General features: G+C 53.9%; 1 protein-coding gene across 3 annotated transcripts in view; it reads left to right on the top strand.

Moving 5' to 3' along the window:
- The first annotated feature begins 933 nt into the window (after window positions 1-933).
- The window catches only part of WNT5A (Wnt family member 5A), an 18,770-nt gene continuing 1,637 nt past the window's right edge, over window positions 934-18,066 (top strand). Inside the window, exons 1-4 of one of the 3 annotated variants that reach the window (XM_032868339.1) lie at window positions 934-2,094; window positions 8,084-8,217; window positions 9,432-9,682; window positions 14,107-14,399. In XM_032868339.1, the coding sequence (XP_032724230.1) occupies window positions 2,089-2,094; window positions 8,084-8,217; window positions 9,432-9,682; window positions 14,107-14,399 (684 nt within the window). In that variant the 5' untranslated portion in view covers window positions 934-2,088. Of the gene's footprint in view, window positions 2,095-5,984; window positions 6,046-7,606; window positions 7,676-8,083; window positions 8,218-9,431; window positions 9,683-14,106; window positions 14,400-18,066 lie in introns of those variants that run through there. The other 2 variants (XM_032868342.1, XM_032868340.1) reach the window with 2 other exon arrangements.

The raw sequence follows: 18,066 nt of genomic DNA, 5'->3' as shown, positions 1-18,066 counted from the left end.
GTTCCAGTGTCTGGAATCCGGTTTTGCCGAACTTCGCAAGCTTCTCACCTGAGGGCAACCACCTAGATCCACCGGGCAGCACCACACGTCGCATCCGGGTGGGCTGGGTCGCAGCTAGAGGCTGAATCGCGCGCCCCAGTCCCCAATCTACTACACTGGGGCGATGCAGGATGGGCGCGTCTTCCCTGTTCTCCAGCCTCGGGGCTTAGGGACCCTCCCCCGGGGTAATAATGGGGAGAAGGTCCTCCCAGAGGTTCCGTGCTGGGGCCGCAGGCCCCCTGCAGCCCCAGTGGGAGCGTCCCGGGACCCGCGAGCCAAGGAGTCCAGACCGGGAAGTTGGGGTTCATCCTCCCGAGGGTCGGCGGCTTTGGAAGATCTCAGACGGCCGGGCGGCGGGCAGGCCGCCGCTGCAGAGTGGACCTCTCTCCTTCAGCAGATGCCTGGGGGATGGGGAGCCCAGAGAAGGGGGCTCGAGCAGGGAGCGTATTCCACCCCCCTGCACCCCAGCCGTGGTACGGCTTTAAAATCCTGTGGAGTTTGTCATAGGCCGGCCTCACCACGCATGCGCATAGGCGAAGTTGAGTTTTTTCTTTCTTTTCTCCCCCCTTCCCTCTCTCTTTCCAGCCGCCTTTGGTTCTACAACTTAAAAAAAATTTTTTTCCCCCTCTAAGAACAGCAGGGGAAAGAGGAGTCCGGAGAGAGGGAGAGAGAGTGAGGCAGTTGGCTAGGAGGGCCGGGGGTGGGTGGGTGGGGGTCGCGGTCCCTGCGGCGGGTCAGTCTGGCTGCGGGGCGCAGGATCGCGTGGAGGGTTGCTGCGAGCTCCAAGGCGCCGCCTCCGCCGCCCAGAGTCCGGTTCCGTGCGGCCGCCGCCAAGCGAGCTCCTCCCGCCGCCGCCGCCGCCGCCGCCGCGCCGTGCCCCCGACCGCCCGCCGCCCGCCCCTCGGGCCCCGGCGCCAAACGAGGAGGTGGGCAGCTGCGCCGGCCATGGACCGCCAGAGCTGAAGGGCCGCCGCGGAGCCCCTGGCCCTCGCCCCTCCCCAGCCCCACGCCCGCGGTGCCCTCGCCCCTCTTCGCCCTTCGCCTAGGGAAGGCGGGGGAAAGACGGGGATTAACCCGAAGAGAGAAAGAGGGGAGGGGGGAGCCAGTGTCTCTCCCGGGGCAATCGCTCATCGCCCCCGAAACCGCCGCGCAGAGCGTTCGAGGGACGACTTTTACCCATTTTGCGCCCCCTTTTTGCCAAACCCTAAAATGAAAGGACAAAAGTTGGCGCTGACTCTTGTAGTCCGGATGGCGACTTGTGCATTTTCAGCGGCATCTCCCGGAGAAAAAGCCGTGCGCGCCTGATTGTTCTGTGGTCCCAAAGCTTCAGTGTGTGGGTGGGTGGGGGGTGGGTGTGTGTCTGTGTGTGTACACAGACGTCCACACACTCACTCGCGGCCACAGGATCAGCGCCTGGAAGCAGACGTTTCGGCCACAGACTTGGAGAGGAGGAGCTGGAGATCAGGAGGCGTGAGCCGCCGGGAGTTTGCAGAATCCGTGGTGTGAATGAACTGGGGGCACCTGGGCGCGCGGATCGCCCCCGCCCCCGCCCCGGGCCAGAGTTGAGTAGTGGGGCATTTTTTTCACCCTCTTGTGAAGAATTTTTTTTTTTTTTATTATTTGTTGTAAAGTCTTTTGCACAATCACGCCCACATTTGGGGTTGGAAAGCCCTAATTACCGCCGTCGCTGATGGACGTTGGAGAGGGAGCGCCTCGCGGAGGAACAGTCGCCTGCACGCCCTCGCCGGACCCGCGGCTCCCTTGTTGCGCGCGGGCTCGGCTTTGCCCCTGCTGCCGGCCGGCGGGCTTCGGCGCGCCATCGGTTCCCGGGCGCATCCCGGCGCTGCTCCGGCTCGGGCCCTCGGACTCGGGCGCCAGTGACCGCTTCGCCACCGATTTCCTGCGCCTGCCGGACGCGCCAAGGAGGAGCCCAAAGCTCTGCGCGGGATCGTCCCCCCAGGCTTAACCCAGCCGCTCCGCTCGGATTCCTCGGCTGCCCTCGCTCTGGTGGCGACTTCCTCCCCGCGGCCGCGTCCCCTCCCCCTCGCCATGAAGGTAGGTGTTCTGTGCGCTGTTGACGCTCGCCACTTTTTTTTTTTTTTTTTCCCTTTTTTTCTTTTGGAAGTTAACTTCCCCCCCCCCCCCGCATACATACCTCTTCCTATCCTTCCGTTTCTTCTACTGCCTCCAGAAGCTAGAACTCTGGTGTAGCTGGCAGGCACCCCTACCCCTTCGCCCACCCTCGCGCACTGCCTCTGTCTCCCGGGAGACTTCTTGTCCCACCAAAAGTTTTGCAAACCTTTTGGACTTTGGAGGAAAAGTGAGGAAGAGCCAGGGCAGAAGAACTGAGAGCGGTGCACCGAAGACTTTGTTCTTGCCCTAAGAAACATCAGTGTAATTTACTATGTATATTTCAGTAACAGGATAATGATTCCATTCAACAAATATTTACGAAGCGCCCACTGCGCGGGCACCAAGAGGGTGTGTGGCCGGGGCTCGGAAAGGGGAGGAGGACTCCTTGGTTGGGAGACCCGGCGGCAGGGCTAGGAGCCTACACCCCAGAGCAGTGCACCGCCCCCTCTCCCCTCGTCCTCTGTTGCGGGAGGCCAGGTTGCAGGCTCGTCCGGGCCAGGGAATCTCAGCGCTGCAGGCCCGTGTGCCTTTAAGAGTGCCTAGTGGGGGGCCAGCGCGCACCCCGGCGTGGGAGCCGGGTCGCGTTATTAGCATTATTAGCCGCCACTGGGTGAGCTCCGGCACTTTGCCGGGGTGATGGGGGCGGGGAGTGTTGGCAGTGGTGGCTCTAATCCCGTCCTCTGAGAGAGCGCGCCCTGGCCCCCTGCGCGGAATCTGCCGTGTCCTTTGGAAACATTTGGGCCTCCGCTTTGGGAGAGCGGGAGGGGGGCAGTTTGTGAACTCTTGTTTGTTTTAATTGTCAGTTGTATGTTAAAGCCGAGTCACACACTTCGAGGGTCACCGGGAGTTCACTTTTGCGAAAAGTTAACATTTCTTCCTGCAATAGAACTTGTTATTTTCCAAACAACTTCTCCTCTGTCCTCCAAGCTTCGATCCTGAATTTCCACTTTTCTTGATCCTCTCCCATTTTACTTTTCTAGAAAATAAGGTTGGGATTAGAATTAAGATGTTTCCTAAAGCAAACAAATTCCTGCTCGCCCTCCCAAAAAAGTTTTAAAAAGAACCCGAAATCTGGAGCCCCCCGGGGCCTTGTTTTACTCTCCAATTCCAGTTTGGCGTCGGGGGGCCCCTTCTCCTCTCCCGTTTTTAAATGGACAACCCTCTGTTTGGAAGTCCCTTGGAGCCAGGGGTGGGATCGCATCTCCTCAGCCCCTGCCCTCCCGCCAAGATTCGCTGCTGCCCCAGCCTCATATGGAGATTTCGTTTCTAGACAGCCTCTGCCAGGGGAGTTTCGTGGGGGCAAGGCTGAAAGCGCGCAAGTTGTGGAGACGCCTTGTAAACTGTGTCCGAGTGTGTAGATCCGTGCCCTGTGTGTGGGGAGCGAGGGGAGTAAAGGGTCAGTTGTTCTCCAGTCTTGGGTTTACTAGCGAGCCTTAGTCCCGCCGGGCTCCACAAAGGAGGACCCTCCCCCAGGAGGACTGGCCGGAGAGTCCCTGGCCTTTCCCTTTCCTCACCGGAGCGCCCCGGTGCACAAGGGGTTAGCATCGCGCGCACCGAGCTCAGCTCTTCCCGCTGCCTTTTCACCCTCGCAGTGCGGTGCCGGCTGCCCCCTGTTGGCTGCCTCGAGGTAGGACGCCTGGGAGTCAGCTCCTTGGGGTGGGCAGTCAGCTGCTCGCCTTTGCCTCCCACCTCGGGCTCCGCTCGTCCTTCCCGACCACCAGGTCCACCTCTTTCTCGAGGGCCCCTCAGAGGCCCCCAGAGAACAAACTGCTCTGCGTAGCCGCCGCAGTACAGATGGGGCCAGGGGTCCGATCCAGCAAACGGGACTTCGGAGACAGGAGGAAGGGTTTACCTCGTCCCGGGGGCGTAGGAACAGGAGCGTCGCCCTGGGAGGCCTAGGGTACGGCCTGGGCGCTCCCACCCCTGCTCTGTGGGGAACAAGTGTTGCTTTCTCTTTCTCGGCCTCAATTTCTTCGTCTGTTAAAAAGCGGAGTTGAAACTGCCCCTGAAGAGTGGGGGTTCAACTGATCTTTAATTTTCTCTCTCCTTCATTCTGCTCTTTCTCTGGATAAAGTCGAGAGCCTGTGCTTGGAGGTTAACCTGTGTGAGAAGGTGTAAGTGATGTGTGTGTGTGTGAGAGAGAGAGAGAGAGAGAGGAGGAAAAGTATTGAAGTCTGAAGAGACTCGTCCTGGGATGGAAGTGGGGACACAGGGAACAGCCGGGCTTGACCACCACTCTTCCTTTGGAGCCTCCTTGTTCTCAGACCTGCCGTTCAGTCCAGAGCCGGGGCAGTCCTTGCACTGATCACTGGGCGCAAGGAGCTCCCTCCACCTTCTCTCTAGGGCTTCCCCCACCCCAAACACACACACAACACACACGTAGCGCTGTGGACACAACAAGGCGGTGAGGGGCTGCCTCGATCCCTCTGAACCTAGGCTAGAGGCTTAGGGGAGCCCTAGGTCCTCCTCCGCTCCCCCTTTAAATCGGACCTCCCGGCAGCCTCACCAGGCTCAGGCCCCTCGGCTCCCTCTTCTCTCTGGGCACTTCCTGGGGCAGGGCGTCCCAACTTTGGGGTTGCCGCCTTTTATCTCCCACAATTTTCTGTTTCTCTCTTTTAGGAAGAGATCACAGTGGGGAAAACAAAGTTTATTTCCTACCAAGAGCAGGGATTCTTGGAGTTTCTTATCTTTTTAGCCACCACGAGCCCAGGTCAAACTCACTTCTGACTTCTAGCTGGTCTCCCCCTTCATTTCCATTCTCCCAGACTTGGGGGAACCTAGACTCAAAAAACCTAGTGGAAGGGGATGCCCAGACCGAATGAGGTAGCGCCCATGGGTGAGGGTCGAGAATCTTCTTCCTGCCTTTGCAGAATTTCTCTTTAGGGGCCGCAGAGCTGAGGACTTGGGTGCTGGACACGGGCTAAGACCCGCTCTGTGGCTTGGGAACCTCATCTAACCAGAGTGGTGGTTTCCTGTCTCCCACCCCTCATCACCCCCAGCCCACACCCCAGTGGATAAAGGTAGTTTAGGAACACCTTCAATCCAATGCAGAGGCTTTGGAGGAGAGACAGAATAAGCGTCACTGCGTTGAGCTGCTCTGGCTTTGGAAACTGGGGAGCACTAATGTCCTCCCTCCCCTCACCTCACCCCTCCCCTGCGCTAGAAACTCTCAAGCGCCCGCGGCCCTCCACCCCAGCGCATGCTAGGAAGAGATTCTGAGGACCTTACATAAGCGGGCTTCTCGTGGCTCTGAAAGTGTTCGAAAACATTTAGCCCATTCTTTAGTAAACTCAGTCTCTGCCCAGAACTTTTGTTTTACCCCCGGTGTGACCGTCTCCGGAGAGGTCTCATTTCCTACTGTCTTTTGGGATCAGATCTCTTGATAAACAGGCAGGGGTGTTTACCCTTCAGAGTCGATGTATTTATTAGTGAGTTCGCTGTGGGTTCTTTCAGTCCTTCAAACTTGTGGGGCCTTTTTTTGGGTTGCACGGGGATTGGAGCGGGAAGAGGGCCAAGGTGTTTCCGGGCAAGCACGCGGGGTTAAGTGGAGACGCGACTCTCAGGGCTCTCCTGGCTGTTCCCCTTTGGGACACCTCTGGCCTACCCCTAATCTGGAGCTGGGGAGACCCGAGTCTCGGAGACCCAGTGACCCACTCCCAGTTAGGAATGGGCGGACTCTCCCTAGGGTCGTCGGGCCCAAAGTCGGTTCGGTTGTGTGGCTTCGCCTCTAACAAAGAGATCCGCTGTAATCCGCGGAATCTGTTATCAATTTCTCTGCTGCCCGCGCCCCGCCCCGCGTGCCCCGCCCGTCGGGAAGCTCAGAAAGTGCGCGCGGCCAGCAGCCATCTCCGCCCGCGTCTCGGAAGCACGTCGGTGCGTGTGTGTCTATTGAACGCGTTTGAGTGTGTGAATGTGCATGGGTGTGTTGTGAGTGTGTGTGCGTGCGCGGCCTTGGCCGCGGAGGGGTGGGGGGAGTCGATTTTGCAGCCTGGGCCGCGCGCGAAGGCAGACCTCGCAGCCCACCCCCTCCCCTGGAGGAAACTTGACACTTCGGGCGGGGGTGGGGAGCGAGACCGAGCCTTCTCTATCTTCGGCTGGGGAAACCCCAGGTTTCTGTTCTCCGGGATGCGCCCCTAGCTTTGCGGCGTTTGGAGAATGAGTGGGCCAAGGGCTCAGAGCCCTGGTTAGCGGGCTCGGGGGACCACATAAGCGTTTCCTCTTGGAGAAGTCCCGAGCTGCCTGGTCAAAAGGACGGCGGGCACAGAAAAGCCGTGGCACGCTCCTGGGCCCCCTCGCTTTTCCAAGGCTGCCTAGGTCCCCTCTGTCCCTTTGACGGCGCACTTTCCAGGCCCTTCGGCCGACTGGAGAAGGCTCACCTTTCCTTTCCCGAGGAAGGGGCTCCCTCCGGGCTGCCGGCGGTGCAGCGCAGCCGGGTTACACTTAACAGAAACGTAAAAGGGGATTTTGGAAACCCGCTCCTCCCGCCCACACGGGCCACTGTCTCACGCCCCCGCCGCCTACAGGTGGACAAGTCACCAGTGGGGGGTGGGGGAACGGCCGCGAAAGCTCCCAGGGCCGCCCCCTGCCCCCGAAATTCTTCACAACGGGAACCTTCGCCGCCGGCGCCCTCTCTGCTCCCTGGAATCCAGGGGTTCAGCCGCGGCGCGGGAGCCGGCGCATCTCTGGCCCCGCCGAGGGCTCACTCGCACCCGCGGTGGCCTCGCCCTGCACTCTCACCGTCCGGGACTTACCGAACCGAGTCTGAGTTGGGCTGGAGGGTGGGGCGGAGGTGTTCTAAGGCCAGGCTCACAGGGCCGCGGTGGCGAAGTGGCCGACAAGCCCAGACCAAGACCAAAGCAAACTGGAGTCCCCCTTGGTTTCCTTTCCTCTTTCTCCATGGCAGCTGTCAGGAGTGGGGACCGAAGGGGGGCAGGAGAAAGAGTGAAATGAAAAATCAGAATTTGTGGGAGGGCAGAGAAGGGATCCTCTCCCAGGACAGACCCCCTATTTGCCTCAGGGGTGCTATCCCTTCTCCCCTTCCCGGGGGGGGGGGTGCGCAGAGTGGCAAGAGGAGGCCGCAGGCAGGGGAGGGGGCACTGTTTTCCTGTTTCCTGGGTTGAGAGAGCAGGTCTCTCTCCCCGTTATCCCCAGTGCCCCCCATCTCCTCCCCACTCCAATCTGGTTGAACAGTGTCCTAAGGAAACCCAGGCTGCCCTTCCCCCTCTGGAAGTGGCTTCCCCCAAAGCGGCCTGTAAACTGATTAGGAAACATACGCTGTTAATTCCGAACTGCATTTCCCAGCTGGGCACTCTCGCGCACGCCGCTCCCCGGGGCCTCGCCCCCCACCCCCTGCCCTTCCCTCCCGCGTCCTGCCCCCACCCCCACCCCCACCCCCGCGCCGGCCACCCCGCCTCCTCCGCAGCCGCCCGCGGCGTGCTCCACTAGCCTTCGCGCTCCTCTCGTCCATGGAATTAATTCCGGCTCCACTTGTTGCTCGGCCCAGGTCGGAGAGCGGACGAGGGTGGCTGCGGGTTCCCGAGTGAATTCCCGAGGAGGGACCCAGCACAGCGCGGACTAGAGGGGAGCGAGGGGGTGCGGGAAGCGAACGAGCAGGAAAGAGGCAGCGCTTGGCACCGGGGCTTTGACTCAACAGCATTGAGACATGTTTGTAATCGCTGGCGTGCCCCGCGCGCAGGATCCCAGCGAAATCAGATTTCCTGGTGAGGTTGCGTGGGTGGATTAATTTGGAAAAAGAAACTGCCTATATCTTGCCATCAAAAAACTCACGGAGGAGAAGCGCAGTCAATCAACAGTAAACTTAAGAGACCCCGGATGCTTCCGTTGTTTAAACTTGTATGCTTGAAAATTATCTGAGAGGCAATAAACATCTGCTCCTTTCTTCCCTCTCCAGAAGTCGATTGGAATATTAAACCCAGGAGTTGCTTTGGGGACGGCTGGAAGTGCAATGTCTTCCAAGTTCTTCCTAATGGCTTTGGCCATATTTTTCTCCCTCGCCCAGGTTGTAATAGAAGCCAATTCTTGGTGGTAAGTTCCTTCTAAGTGCATATTCTTTGTTTGATTTTCTTTTTTCTAAGATTCGTGGGTACGATGCTGCAGTTTTTAAAGCTGAATCGTGAGTCTGAGTGCCTTTATGTGATACATATGTGTATAATATATTTTGTGTGTATATCTGGAAATCAGAATTTTCTTCTAACTTGTTAATATCGTCAAGCTTAATCTTTAGCTCCATAGGGAATGGGACCCTATAAATCTACCCCTTTTTTCTGTGAGGCCCTTGTTCAGATGTCTGCTTGTAGTACATCATGTAATAAAAGGGCACCGAAATTCACTTCTCTAATAATTGTAAGCCTATCTATAAAATTTACTTTTGCCACCTCTAGGTAGTAAAAGCGAGTTCCAGCTTTTATTTTCTGTCACTCGAGGTTATTAACCTTCAGGGTCTGAGGCAGGCAGAGTGTTCTAGGAAGACAGCTGCACTCCAAGTGGGGAAGTATTGGGGCTAGAAATTTGATCAAAAGGAGGTGAACATGAAGTAGTCAAATGTCCTTAAACGAGCATTTCTCTCTGGTTAGGGGCCTTGTAGATAGACTGCAGTGTATCCAAAGGATTATTTTTGACGGCGTTCTGGATATTTTTTCCCTGTAAATGAACAGCATTTCTTCTGACTGTCAAACATGACTTGTGTTCACTGGATACCCAGTCTTGGGTCTTTTAGAATCACATAAGGGGCCCTTTTAAAATGTCCAGAAACTGGAGAATTTTCTTCAGTCTCTCTACTTGTGTCCCAATTCTTGCACCGGTCAGAAGGAGCTCCTCTCTCCTCCTCCCCGCGTCTAATTTTGTCTGCTTTCACATGCATACGTTTTCAAGGCAGATCCGTCCAATTTGTGGGGCAAAGGGAGTCCCCTTTCTCTAATGTCAGAGGCCCGTCCCCCGAATCGCCATCTCCCCCATTTCGGAAACGTGGGTTCAGGTAGATGGCAACGGGGCAAGGAAGGGAGTGAAAACCTAACTGAGGAGCCAGATGGCGGGGTGGGGATTGTACAATACCTCCGTTTTCTGAGCGCAGTTTAAACAGAGAAGTTTTATGAAGCCCTTCTCCTACTTTGTCATGAGGACAAGCAGGAGAGAAAAAGCATCTGTGTGCTGAAAACTCTGTCTCGCTGACATGCTTTCAGGGGGCCTACCTCGAGAGTTCACGTAAATCTTGAATGCACATCTCCCCCCACCCCTTCTAGGTCGCTAGGTATGAATAACCCTGTTCAGATGTCAGAAGTATATATCATAGGAGCACAGCCTCTCTGCAGCCAGCTGGCAGGACTTTCTCAAGGACAGAAGAAACTGTGCCACTTGTACCAAGACCACATGCAGTACATCGGAGAAGGCGCGAAGACGGGCATCAAAGAGTGCCAGTATCAGTTCCGGCATCGGCGTTGGAACTGCAGCACCGTGGACAACACCTCTGTGTTCGGCCGGGTCATGCAGATAGGTAGGACACTGTACAACAGCTGGTTAAATGCAGATCAAGCCCTCTCCTGCAGACGGGCTTCTGCCAGCACTTAGGAGCTTGCTAAGGAGGGAGTCTTCCAGCTGGATGAGCGCAGGGTGGTGGTGGGGGGGTCTTCCGGAATCTTCCTCACTACTGCCCCTGGCCTTAATTCCTGTTCCCACACCTTGATGATAATAAGTTTGGGGGCTTCTTTAGTCAAATCAGAAGGGAAGCATCAGAGACACCTTTGTTTTTCTGAACACTGCACTTTTTTCTAAAATGCCTTCTGTTTGGAAGAGAAGCATAACGCTTATTTCAGTTTCTCAAAAGGAGGTGAAGAAAGATGAGTCATTTATATCCTTTTAAACTTCAAAACTCTTTTAACGGCTGGAAGTCTCTTAAGCCACAATTCAAATGGCCCACGCATCAAACTAAATACTGTCATCTTTCGAATGCTGGCTACGTTGGGAGTGAATAAGGTTTTAATTTTCCTAATATAGATGTTTCCTGAGGCTATAGAGATATATATGTTAAAAGCTTTATTTTTAGGCCCAGAAAGAATTTTAATTAGAAGTGGTCCCATTTACATTGTGATTTTGGCTATTGACATACAAGCACATGCTTCGGATCCCAACCTAGAAACTTAAAAAAAAGTCTTAAATGTATTGCTCACAGTCAGATTCTTTAGGTTAAACGTATCCTTGAACTTGGTAGTGCATGCAAGGAGGAGGTGGCGTTAAAATGGGGCCAAAGGCAAAGAATTTGGAAACTCCGTCTGCTTCTGGTTTGGTTTAATAGCATAGGATACTATCTGACAGATGGGATCCTATGTGTGTTTTCTAGTGTGAATATTTTAGGTCCCTTTAGTATTATGCAAACAAGCCCTTATAATTAATATGACCGCGGTGATTCCTAAAATAAGAAGCCATTTATCAAAGCAATTAACTGTTTAGACGGACTGAAGATAAAAAAAGTTGGCTTAATATCCGTCACGGATGGATAAAATGCTTTTATAAAAACCCTGAAAAGTGCATTCACTGAGAACAAAAAAGAGTTGTCAGTGGATGTTTGAGCCAAGAAGCCAAGCGACTTCATATACTAAAATAATACAGGACTGGAAGCCATTCCTCTGATTGAATGGCAAAATGGTCTGCGGCTCTCAGCCTGCAGTTTCATAGGGCTTTGTCCTTCCTGTTAATGATTAAAATGTGCTAATGTGTATACTGGGATCCGAATTCAGGAATTAAGTGGCAGGAACACAGGAGCCTGCCCTGAATGTGGACTGCCCTGTATAGTAAACTGGGGTGGTGGAGATTCCCTTCTGCATTGCCTTGTTGTGAGCAAGCTCACAACGTATCAGAATGGTAAGTTGTCAGCTTTCCCTTCTCTGGGAAATTATATATTGGCCTTATATATTCCCCCTACGCTGCCTCCCTCTCAAACTCTGGGAGCACTTTTCTGCGTGTATATGAGTTTGCACAAGCCATACATTTTTGATGGGTAACCAGGAAGCAAAACAGCCATTGGAATGGTTTTTTCTGTGTCGTCACTGGAACAGGGCTTTGATTTAAGATCCTTTCCTCATCTTCCTATGTAGCCTGTATTGGGCCAAAATGCTCAGAATAAGCTATCATTTGCTAAGTGGATTTGAGTTCTGCTGGAGATTTATTTAAAATGTGGTCCAAGATTCAAAGAGCCTGCCTCCTCAGGGAACAAGCAGAACCTTTGGTACAAAGGCTTATAGTTAATTGTCCCTTGCAAATACCCTGTCTGGTCCTCAGCTGTGTGGTACTCCCATCTGGGTTGGTAGCGAGTGGGTGGGAATCGAACTTCCTCCTGGGGCACCCTGCTAAGATACTAGCATCAAGTTTACCCATGTCCTGGGTATCTGAGAGCCCACCCCATCCTCCTTTGCCAAAAGTCCCCCAGGTTCCTGGGGTCTTAAGGCAGGAAGCTGCTGCTGGGCTTCCGGAGGAACCTGGGGCCCTCTCTTCTATTTATTTAAAAAAGAGATGGAGGGAAGAAAAACCAGAATAGATTTTTGTGGAAGGGGAACATGGACCCAACCCTAACAGTGGGAAATTTACTTGGCTTTCACTTTCCTATTTATGAGTCTGTTTGAAGAGAAGGAGCTAAGGGAAAATTTAAGGCACCTTTGATGTTGCAAGGGGTGTGTGTGTATGTACTCACTCCAGAGCACTAAGTACAACCAGGGACATGGGGAGCAATCCGTGAGAATCTGACCCTGTGATGGGGCCAGTGTCTGAGAAACTCAGGCTGCCACTTCCATCCCTCTTTGACTCATTTTTCTAGGGTGCTAGTTGCCTGGGAGGCGCTGTATACAATTGGCCAGTGAAGGGCCCACTCCTCATTTCGGAAACTTTCTCATTTTTCATCACGCTATCCTTTCCTTCAGCTTTTGTCTCTGTCTCTTCTTTGTCTCCACACTGTGAAAAGATACATAAGAAAGGCTCCATTTTTAAGGGGTGTGAGGGTCTGAAGAGAGGTAGATTTCACAGGGAGGGATCCCGAACTGAACCAGCAGTGTTCCATCTGGGATAGCTGCGTCCATAGGCTATTAGCCAAAGAGCACTTTTCAAACTGACATTTTTCCCTGCAGTGACCAACGAGCTAAAGAGATTCTGACCAGGTTTGGGTGGCAGGGCAAAAAAAAAAAAAAAAAAAAAGGAAATGCTCAAGGTAGACCCATGAAAAAAGCAGCATTATTGTGTTTTGTATAAAAGCCCTTTTATGCGCTGTCTCCTGGAAAGACAGTACCTCATGTTCTTCTATCTCCACAGGACTCTATCTCTCTTCCTCTAGCGGCTGCCTTACTCTACAGGTCTCCCATCTGGGGCCACAAATTTTTCTGTACTATCAGTATTAATCCTCAAATAACTCCCCAGAATCTGTCTGCTCTCCTCCTTTCTCTCCACTCCCTGATGTGCCCTGCCTCTCTCATTTGAGTTAGATACACGGAACACCCCTTAGGAACTTTCTGTATCCTCCTGCCAACCACCAACACGCTCCTCAAATTATTCATTTTTTTCAAATTGTGGGAGGGAAGGTCTGTGGTAGCTGGGAACCTTCGCTATTCCTGGAAGGAGGAATCACACATGTCTGTGGATTGAGTGTAGAGATCGAGTCCTGAAGAGGGCAGCCTGTGGGATCCTGGAATGATATAGCTGTCCTCCTCAGACGGACCCTTCTGGTTGGGGTGGAGTCCTTTTGTCAGCTGTTCTGCTGCTGTTACCTACCCCACCCCCCACCAAAGATTGTTAGGAAGCTCTTTAAGTGTCAGAAAAACTTACTCTGGTACAGGGATTTCAGCACCAAAAGTGGCCTTTTTTTCTGCCCAGGTATCTAGTTAAATACTTATTTTATAGTTGAAGAAAGTGAGCCCCCTACCTCCCAGTACACCCCCTCAGCCCCAGCTTCAGCCGGCAAGGTGTTAACCTTTTCTCTCTGGTACTACATTTCTATTAAGTGGCTTCTTGTTACACATAGAAACGTCTCCATGTACAAGTGGGAGTTGAGGTAGTCTACGATTGCCTCCACTTTCCTCCCAATGAATGGGACTCCTCTATCAGTGTTGTACAGGGTTTCAGGAAGAGGAAGACTTTTCCATTCCCCTCAGATTGTGGTTTCTTCCTTCTTGCTATTTATTCTAATGCTCTGAGGCTAAGGCTGTGGTGGGGGGTGGTTTGCAGAAGTAGCATAAATGATAGCAGGCTGTTAGAAGGAGACCTCCATCTTCTGGAAGAAGTATCAGGACCATCAGTTTGGGATTGAAGAAGGGGCAACTTTCACTCTAATACTCTAGGAACAGGTTTAGAAATGTCCTCTGGGGACGTCAAGAGCCTGAGACAGGCACCCTGTGCCTCCTGATGGAACAGGGAGAACCGGGCCCCCCGGAGTAGGGCTGCTGCAGCCTCTGGGTTCCAGGGTTCCAGGGCCGGAGACTTTCAGAGGATCTAAGCCTAGCAAATTCTGTGCTCCCGCCTGAGGTAACTCAAGATGAAAATGACACCAGACCTTAACATAAGCGTAAGGAGGTCTCCCCACGTTCAGTTCTCCCTCAATGACTTCTTTCACGTGCGTTTTGGGAAGTAAGTTTCCAGGATTTTCAGGGGCTGGAGGGAAAACCAGTCCAGCGCTGCCTGAGCGCAGTGGCCGCTTCAGTGTCAAGAGTAAAGGGGTCAGGGGTCTGCTGCTCCTGTCACTTGCCGCCGCCGCGTGTTGGGCGGTCGTCCTGCCTCCTCCCCTGGGGGTGGGGGCCGGCCCCGGGGGTGTGGGTGTTAGGGCTGGGGCGCCCCCGGCCCCTCTGTCCCGGGCCGCTGGGTGGGTGGGCTGGGTGGGGCTCCCCGGGTCCTCGGAGCCCGGCCGGCGGCAGGCGCCGGGTGACCCCCGCGTCCCGCCCGCAGGCAGCCGCGAGACGGCCTTCACGTACGCGGTGAGCGCCGCGGGGGTGGTGAACGCCATGAGCCGCGCGTGCCGCGAGGGCGAGCTGTCCACCTGCGGCTGCAGCCGCGCCGCGCGCCCCAAGGACCTGCCGCGGGACTGGCTGTGGGGCGGCTGCGGGGACAACATCGACTACGGCTACCGCTTCGCCAAGGAGTTCGTGGACGCGCGCGAGCGGGAGCGCATCCACGCCAAGGGCTCGTACGAGAGCGCGCGCATCCTCATGAACTTGCACAACAACGAGGCCGGCCGCAGGGTGAGTCCCCTCCCGCCCCCAGCCCTCCGCCCGCCCCGCCCCTCTTCCCCTCCGCCCCCCAGCCGCCCGCTCCCGTCCCGCTGGGGTCCCCAGGCTCGGCCGCAGGCCCTCCGGCCCTCGGGCCCTCGGTGCCGCCCTGCACCGCCCTCCAGGTTTACCTGCCCCTCGGCCGCTCTCCCGGCATCCGGCCCCTTCTTTCCCTTTCTGACTCTGCCCCTCGCTGCTCCCCTGTCCGCCTCCTTCCCTTCTTCCCTCCCCACCTACACCCAGGCCCCTCTGGAGAAGGGTGCACACCCCAGAAAGGCCTCCTGGAGGTGAATCATCCCGCCCTGGTCCGCTCCAGCAAAGGTGCTTCTGCAGTCGCAGTCGCCGGAGGAAAAAAAGAGCTTTCTCTGCCTTTTTAATTAGTCCCCAGTGCCATTGGCCAGCCCAGCTCAGAAATAAAAATGTGAATAAAGCTCTCCCTCCTCCTTGGAACATGTTTGTGGTTGGGCTTAAATTTGGGAGAGGGAGTTCTTTATCCCGGGAGGTGCCCAGTGGAGAAAGCCCTCAGCTCAGCTTCCAGGACTTGGCTTTTCCCTAACTTGCTTTCTCCTTGCCTCTCCTCATGGCATTAGATAGCAGGCCTGACGGATTGAGGGTTTTATTTTGTTTTGTTCTGTTTAAAGGGTTTTTCTAGGAAAACGACGGCATTTTTAGGATTGTGGACTTTTATAGGTCTGCCCATCAGGCCACTCGAGGGTGGTTCTGGATAGAAGAGAGAGCCACTCAGAAGGGCCGAGAGACCAGCTTTGCAAGCCCTCACCAGCCTTCTGGGTCCACTCTTTCCTTCCCCTGGTGGGACGCTTCTCCACAACAGTTAAAAAGACCCTTTTCTTCCTGCGGTTAAACACATGGCACTTTATGGCTGCTTTAAAATGAAGGGGTGAAACTTTCCTTAACTTTGGCGGCATTGAAAACCAGGGTCATTATTTTTTCACAGAACCCAAGGTAGGTGCCAGGAACTTTCTGGTCAGAGATTTCACTCTTCTGTATTTTGGGGTGAGGAAAAGGGAAGATAATCACAGACTAAAATATAGAGGACTGGGAGGAGTCTTAGAACCCTCTAACCACACACCCTCATTTTTAAAGCTTGGGAAACTGAGGCCCTAGAGAACCACTTCATGGCCATGGGGGAAAAATTGATGGATTGAGATACAAGCCCAGGCACGTTTTTATTAAACTCATGCGTCACAGCTCAGGGGGTAAAGGGCTATCGATTGCAGAATTAAAGAAATCTAGGTTAAGATCCAGTTCTGTTCCTTTCCATGTATGAGTCTCAGTTTCCTCATTTGCACATCTTTTGGAACGTCACGGCATGAACTATCACGTGGGATTATGTGAGGACTAAGTGGGATCATACAGGGGTGGGTTCATACGAAGTTACCAGTGCTTCACTCTCTCTGACTCGTAAAACAATAGCTTCACAGGGTTCAGTCCAAGGGCTGAGTTTAGCATTCGCCTTTAGTGAGTGCTTGATAAATCATAACTTAATTGTTAGATGTTACGAAATGGGGAACAGAGAAGTCAAAGATTATCTAGATAATTCCAGCTAACCTAGCTTCTCACATTGATGTTAAAAACATGGAGGTGCTCGGAAAGGACTAAACTCCGTAGATTTTTGCCTGTGGTGCTGTGAGGGGTCACTTTACGCTTTTAGAGCTTCTTTCTCAAGCCTCCCATTGCTGTCTCTCCCCTCTGGAGCTGACCAAGGCCACATCATGGGCATGTCAGCCCCACTCCCTGTGGGAGCCCATAAAGCTTGCCCCTGTCCTCACAGGGGGCACATCCCTGTACTCTGAGCAAACAGCAGTGCCCAGGGCCTCAGACCAGACACACCTCCGAGAGATGTGGTTGACTCTTCTGGGCCTATCGTGCCCATATTGGGTACTTTCATCCATGGAGGGGATTTCTTTGACTTCTCGCATGAAGAGAAACGATCAGAGGCTTAGCAACCAAAATGAGAAGGTCAAGGGATTTCCAAGGGGAAAGAGGGGGTTTTGGGGAGTTGGAAAAGCACCTTTAATATTAGAATGTCATTTACCATCTACATTTTTAAATAGAGAGTGAGTTCTTTTGGTAGGTTTTATAAGTGGAGCAGTGAGCTGAGCTTGGATCCTGGCAGATGAGGTTGCAGAGAAGACAGTTTTTCTCCAGGACAGTGGGGTAAGGGAGGAAGAGATTTGGACCCTGTGCCAGGAAATCATATTAGAATCACCTGGGGACATTAGCTTTTTATTTTCCTCAAAGGGGAGCAAAGGTTAAATACATTTGCAAAACTTTTCCACACCTTAGCTGAGTGCCTGGATCTCTTTTGCCAAGGGAGTACATTTTGCCCTCCGCCCCCCCCCTTTTAAAAAAAGCCCTTTATGAATCCTTAGAGGACGAAGGGATCTGTTCTGGGTGTAAGGCGCCTTCTAGCTCCCTCCAGCCTCCAGGTTCTTGACAGGCTTCCTGTAGCTTGCCAGCACCACTCCAACTGTGAAGGGTGACTGGCACAGGAGCTGTGAGCAGTGGGGACTATAAATAGGCAGCCACCGCCTCCCAGACTGCTGGGCACGGTGCTGTGAGGCCAGGACAGTGGACGCTGCTACTGGGAGGCCAAGGTGACCCAGTGAGAGCCCAGGACCAGCACCCAGATGCCTTGGGTTCATCACCCGGGAGAAAGAGCAGATTCACTGATTGCATCCCATATGCCATGTAACACTTTCCTTGCATCCCCTCATTTTATCCTTACAACAATATTGCGAGGTTTGTACCATTACAGTTCCCCTTCCCAGAGAGAAAGGAGGCTCTGAGAGGTAAAGCCAGTTACCTCAATGCCAGAGCACAGTTAGGACAAAGCTCACATCTGCCTAGGTCCGGTGTGGGTGCTCTTTCTTAGTGTGGGGAAGGGTTAGGAACTGTGCAGGACACAGGAGTGAGAATGCCTGAGATCCAGACCTGGTTTCCCCACATTCCAGCTGTGTGGCCTGTGCGGGACACTTACCCTCTCTGTGCCATGTACCATCATCTAACCATTATAATGTTATTTGGGAGGCTTTAATGAGATAAATAGTATAAAGTCTCTGATGACAGTGCCTGGGACACTAATAATAATAGTGACTAAGATTTGAACGCTGATCACACTGGGGCTGCCCCTGCACCCCGCCCTCCTACTTAGCAGCTGGGTGCCCATGGGCAAGTCACTGAGCATGAGCTTGGAGCCCAACCACCTGGGTTCAAATCCTGGCAGCCCTCTCTTCCTGGGTAACTCTATGGACCTCACTTTTCCTCTCTGTGAGATGGGTCAGATACTAGCCTTGCCCTCATAGGCTGGCAGAGGGGATTCACCCAGGTGAGGAAGGCAGGAATTGTGGATAGTCTCTGGGATCAGTGTTCAAGACATTTTCCTGGGGAAAAAAGAAGCAACTGGAGTGTTTTCCTGTTACCATTTAAAAGCTGGTTGTTACTTCCGGTGAGGTATACTAATGAGAGGCTAAGAGCCCATTTATTTTGTAGATTTTTTTAAAGAAGGCAACACCTGGGTGCCAGGGTGGCTCAGTGGGTTAATCCTCTGCCTTCGGCTCGGGTCATGGGCTCAGGGTCCTGGGATGGAGCCCCACATCGGGCTCTCTGCACAGTGGGG

This window comes from Lontra canadensis, unplaced genomic scaffold (genome assembly GCF_010015895.1).
Source record: "Lontra canadensis isolate GAN:19392208 unplaced genomic scaffold, GSC_riverotter_1.0 scaffold35, whole genome shotgun sequence".
In the NCBI taxonomy this organism is placed as follows: domain Eukaryota; kingdom Metazoa; phylum Chordata; class Mammalia; order Carnivora; family Mustelidae; genus Lontra; species Lontra canadensis.
Note: the sequence above shows the minus strand (reverse complement) of the source record. Positions and strands in the feature narration are given on the sequence as shown.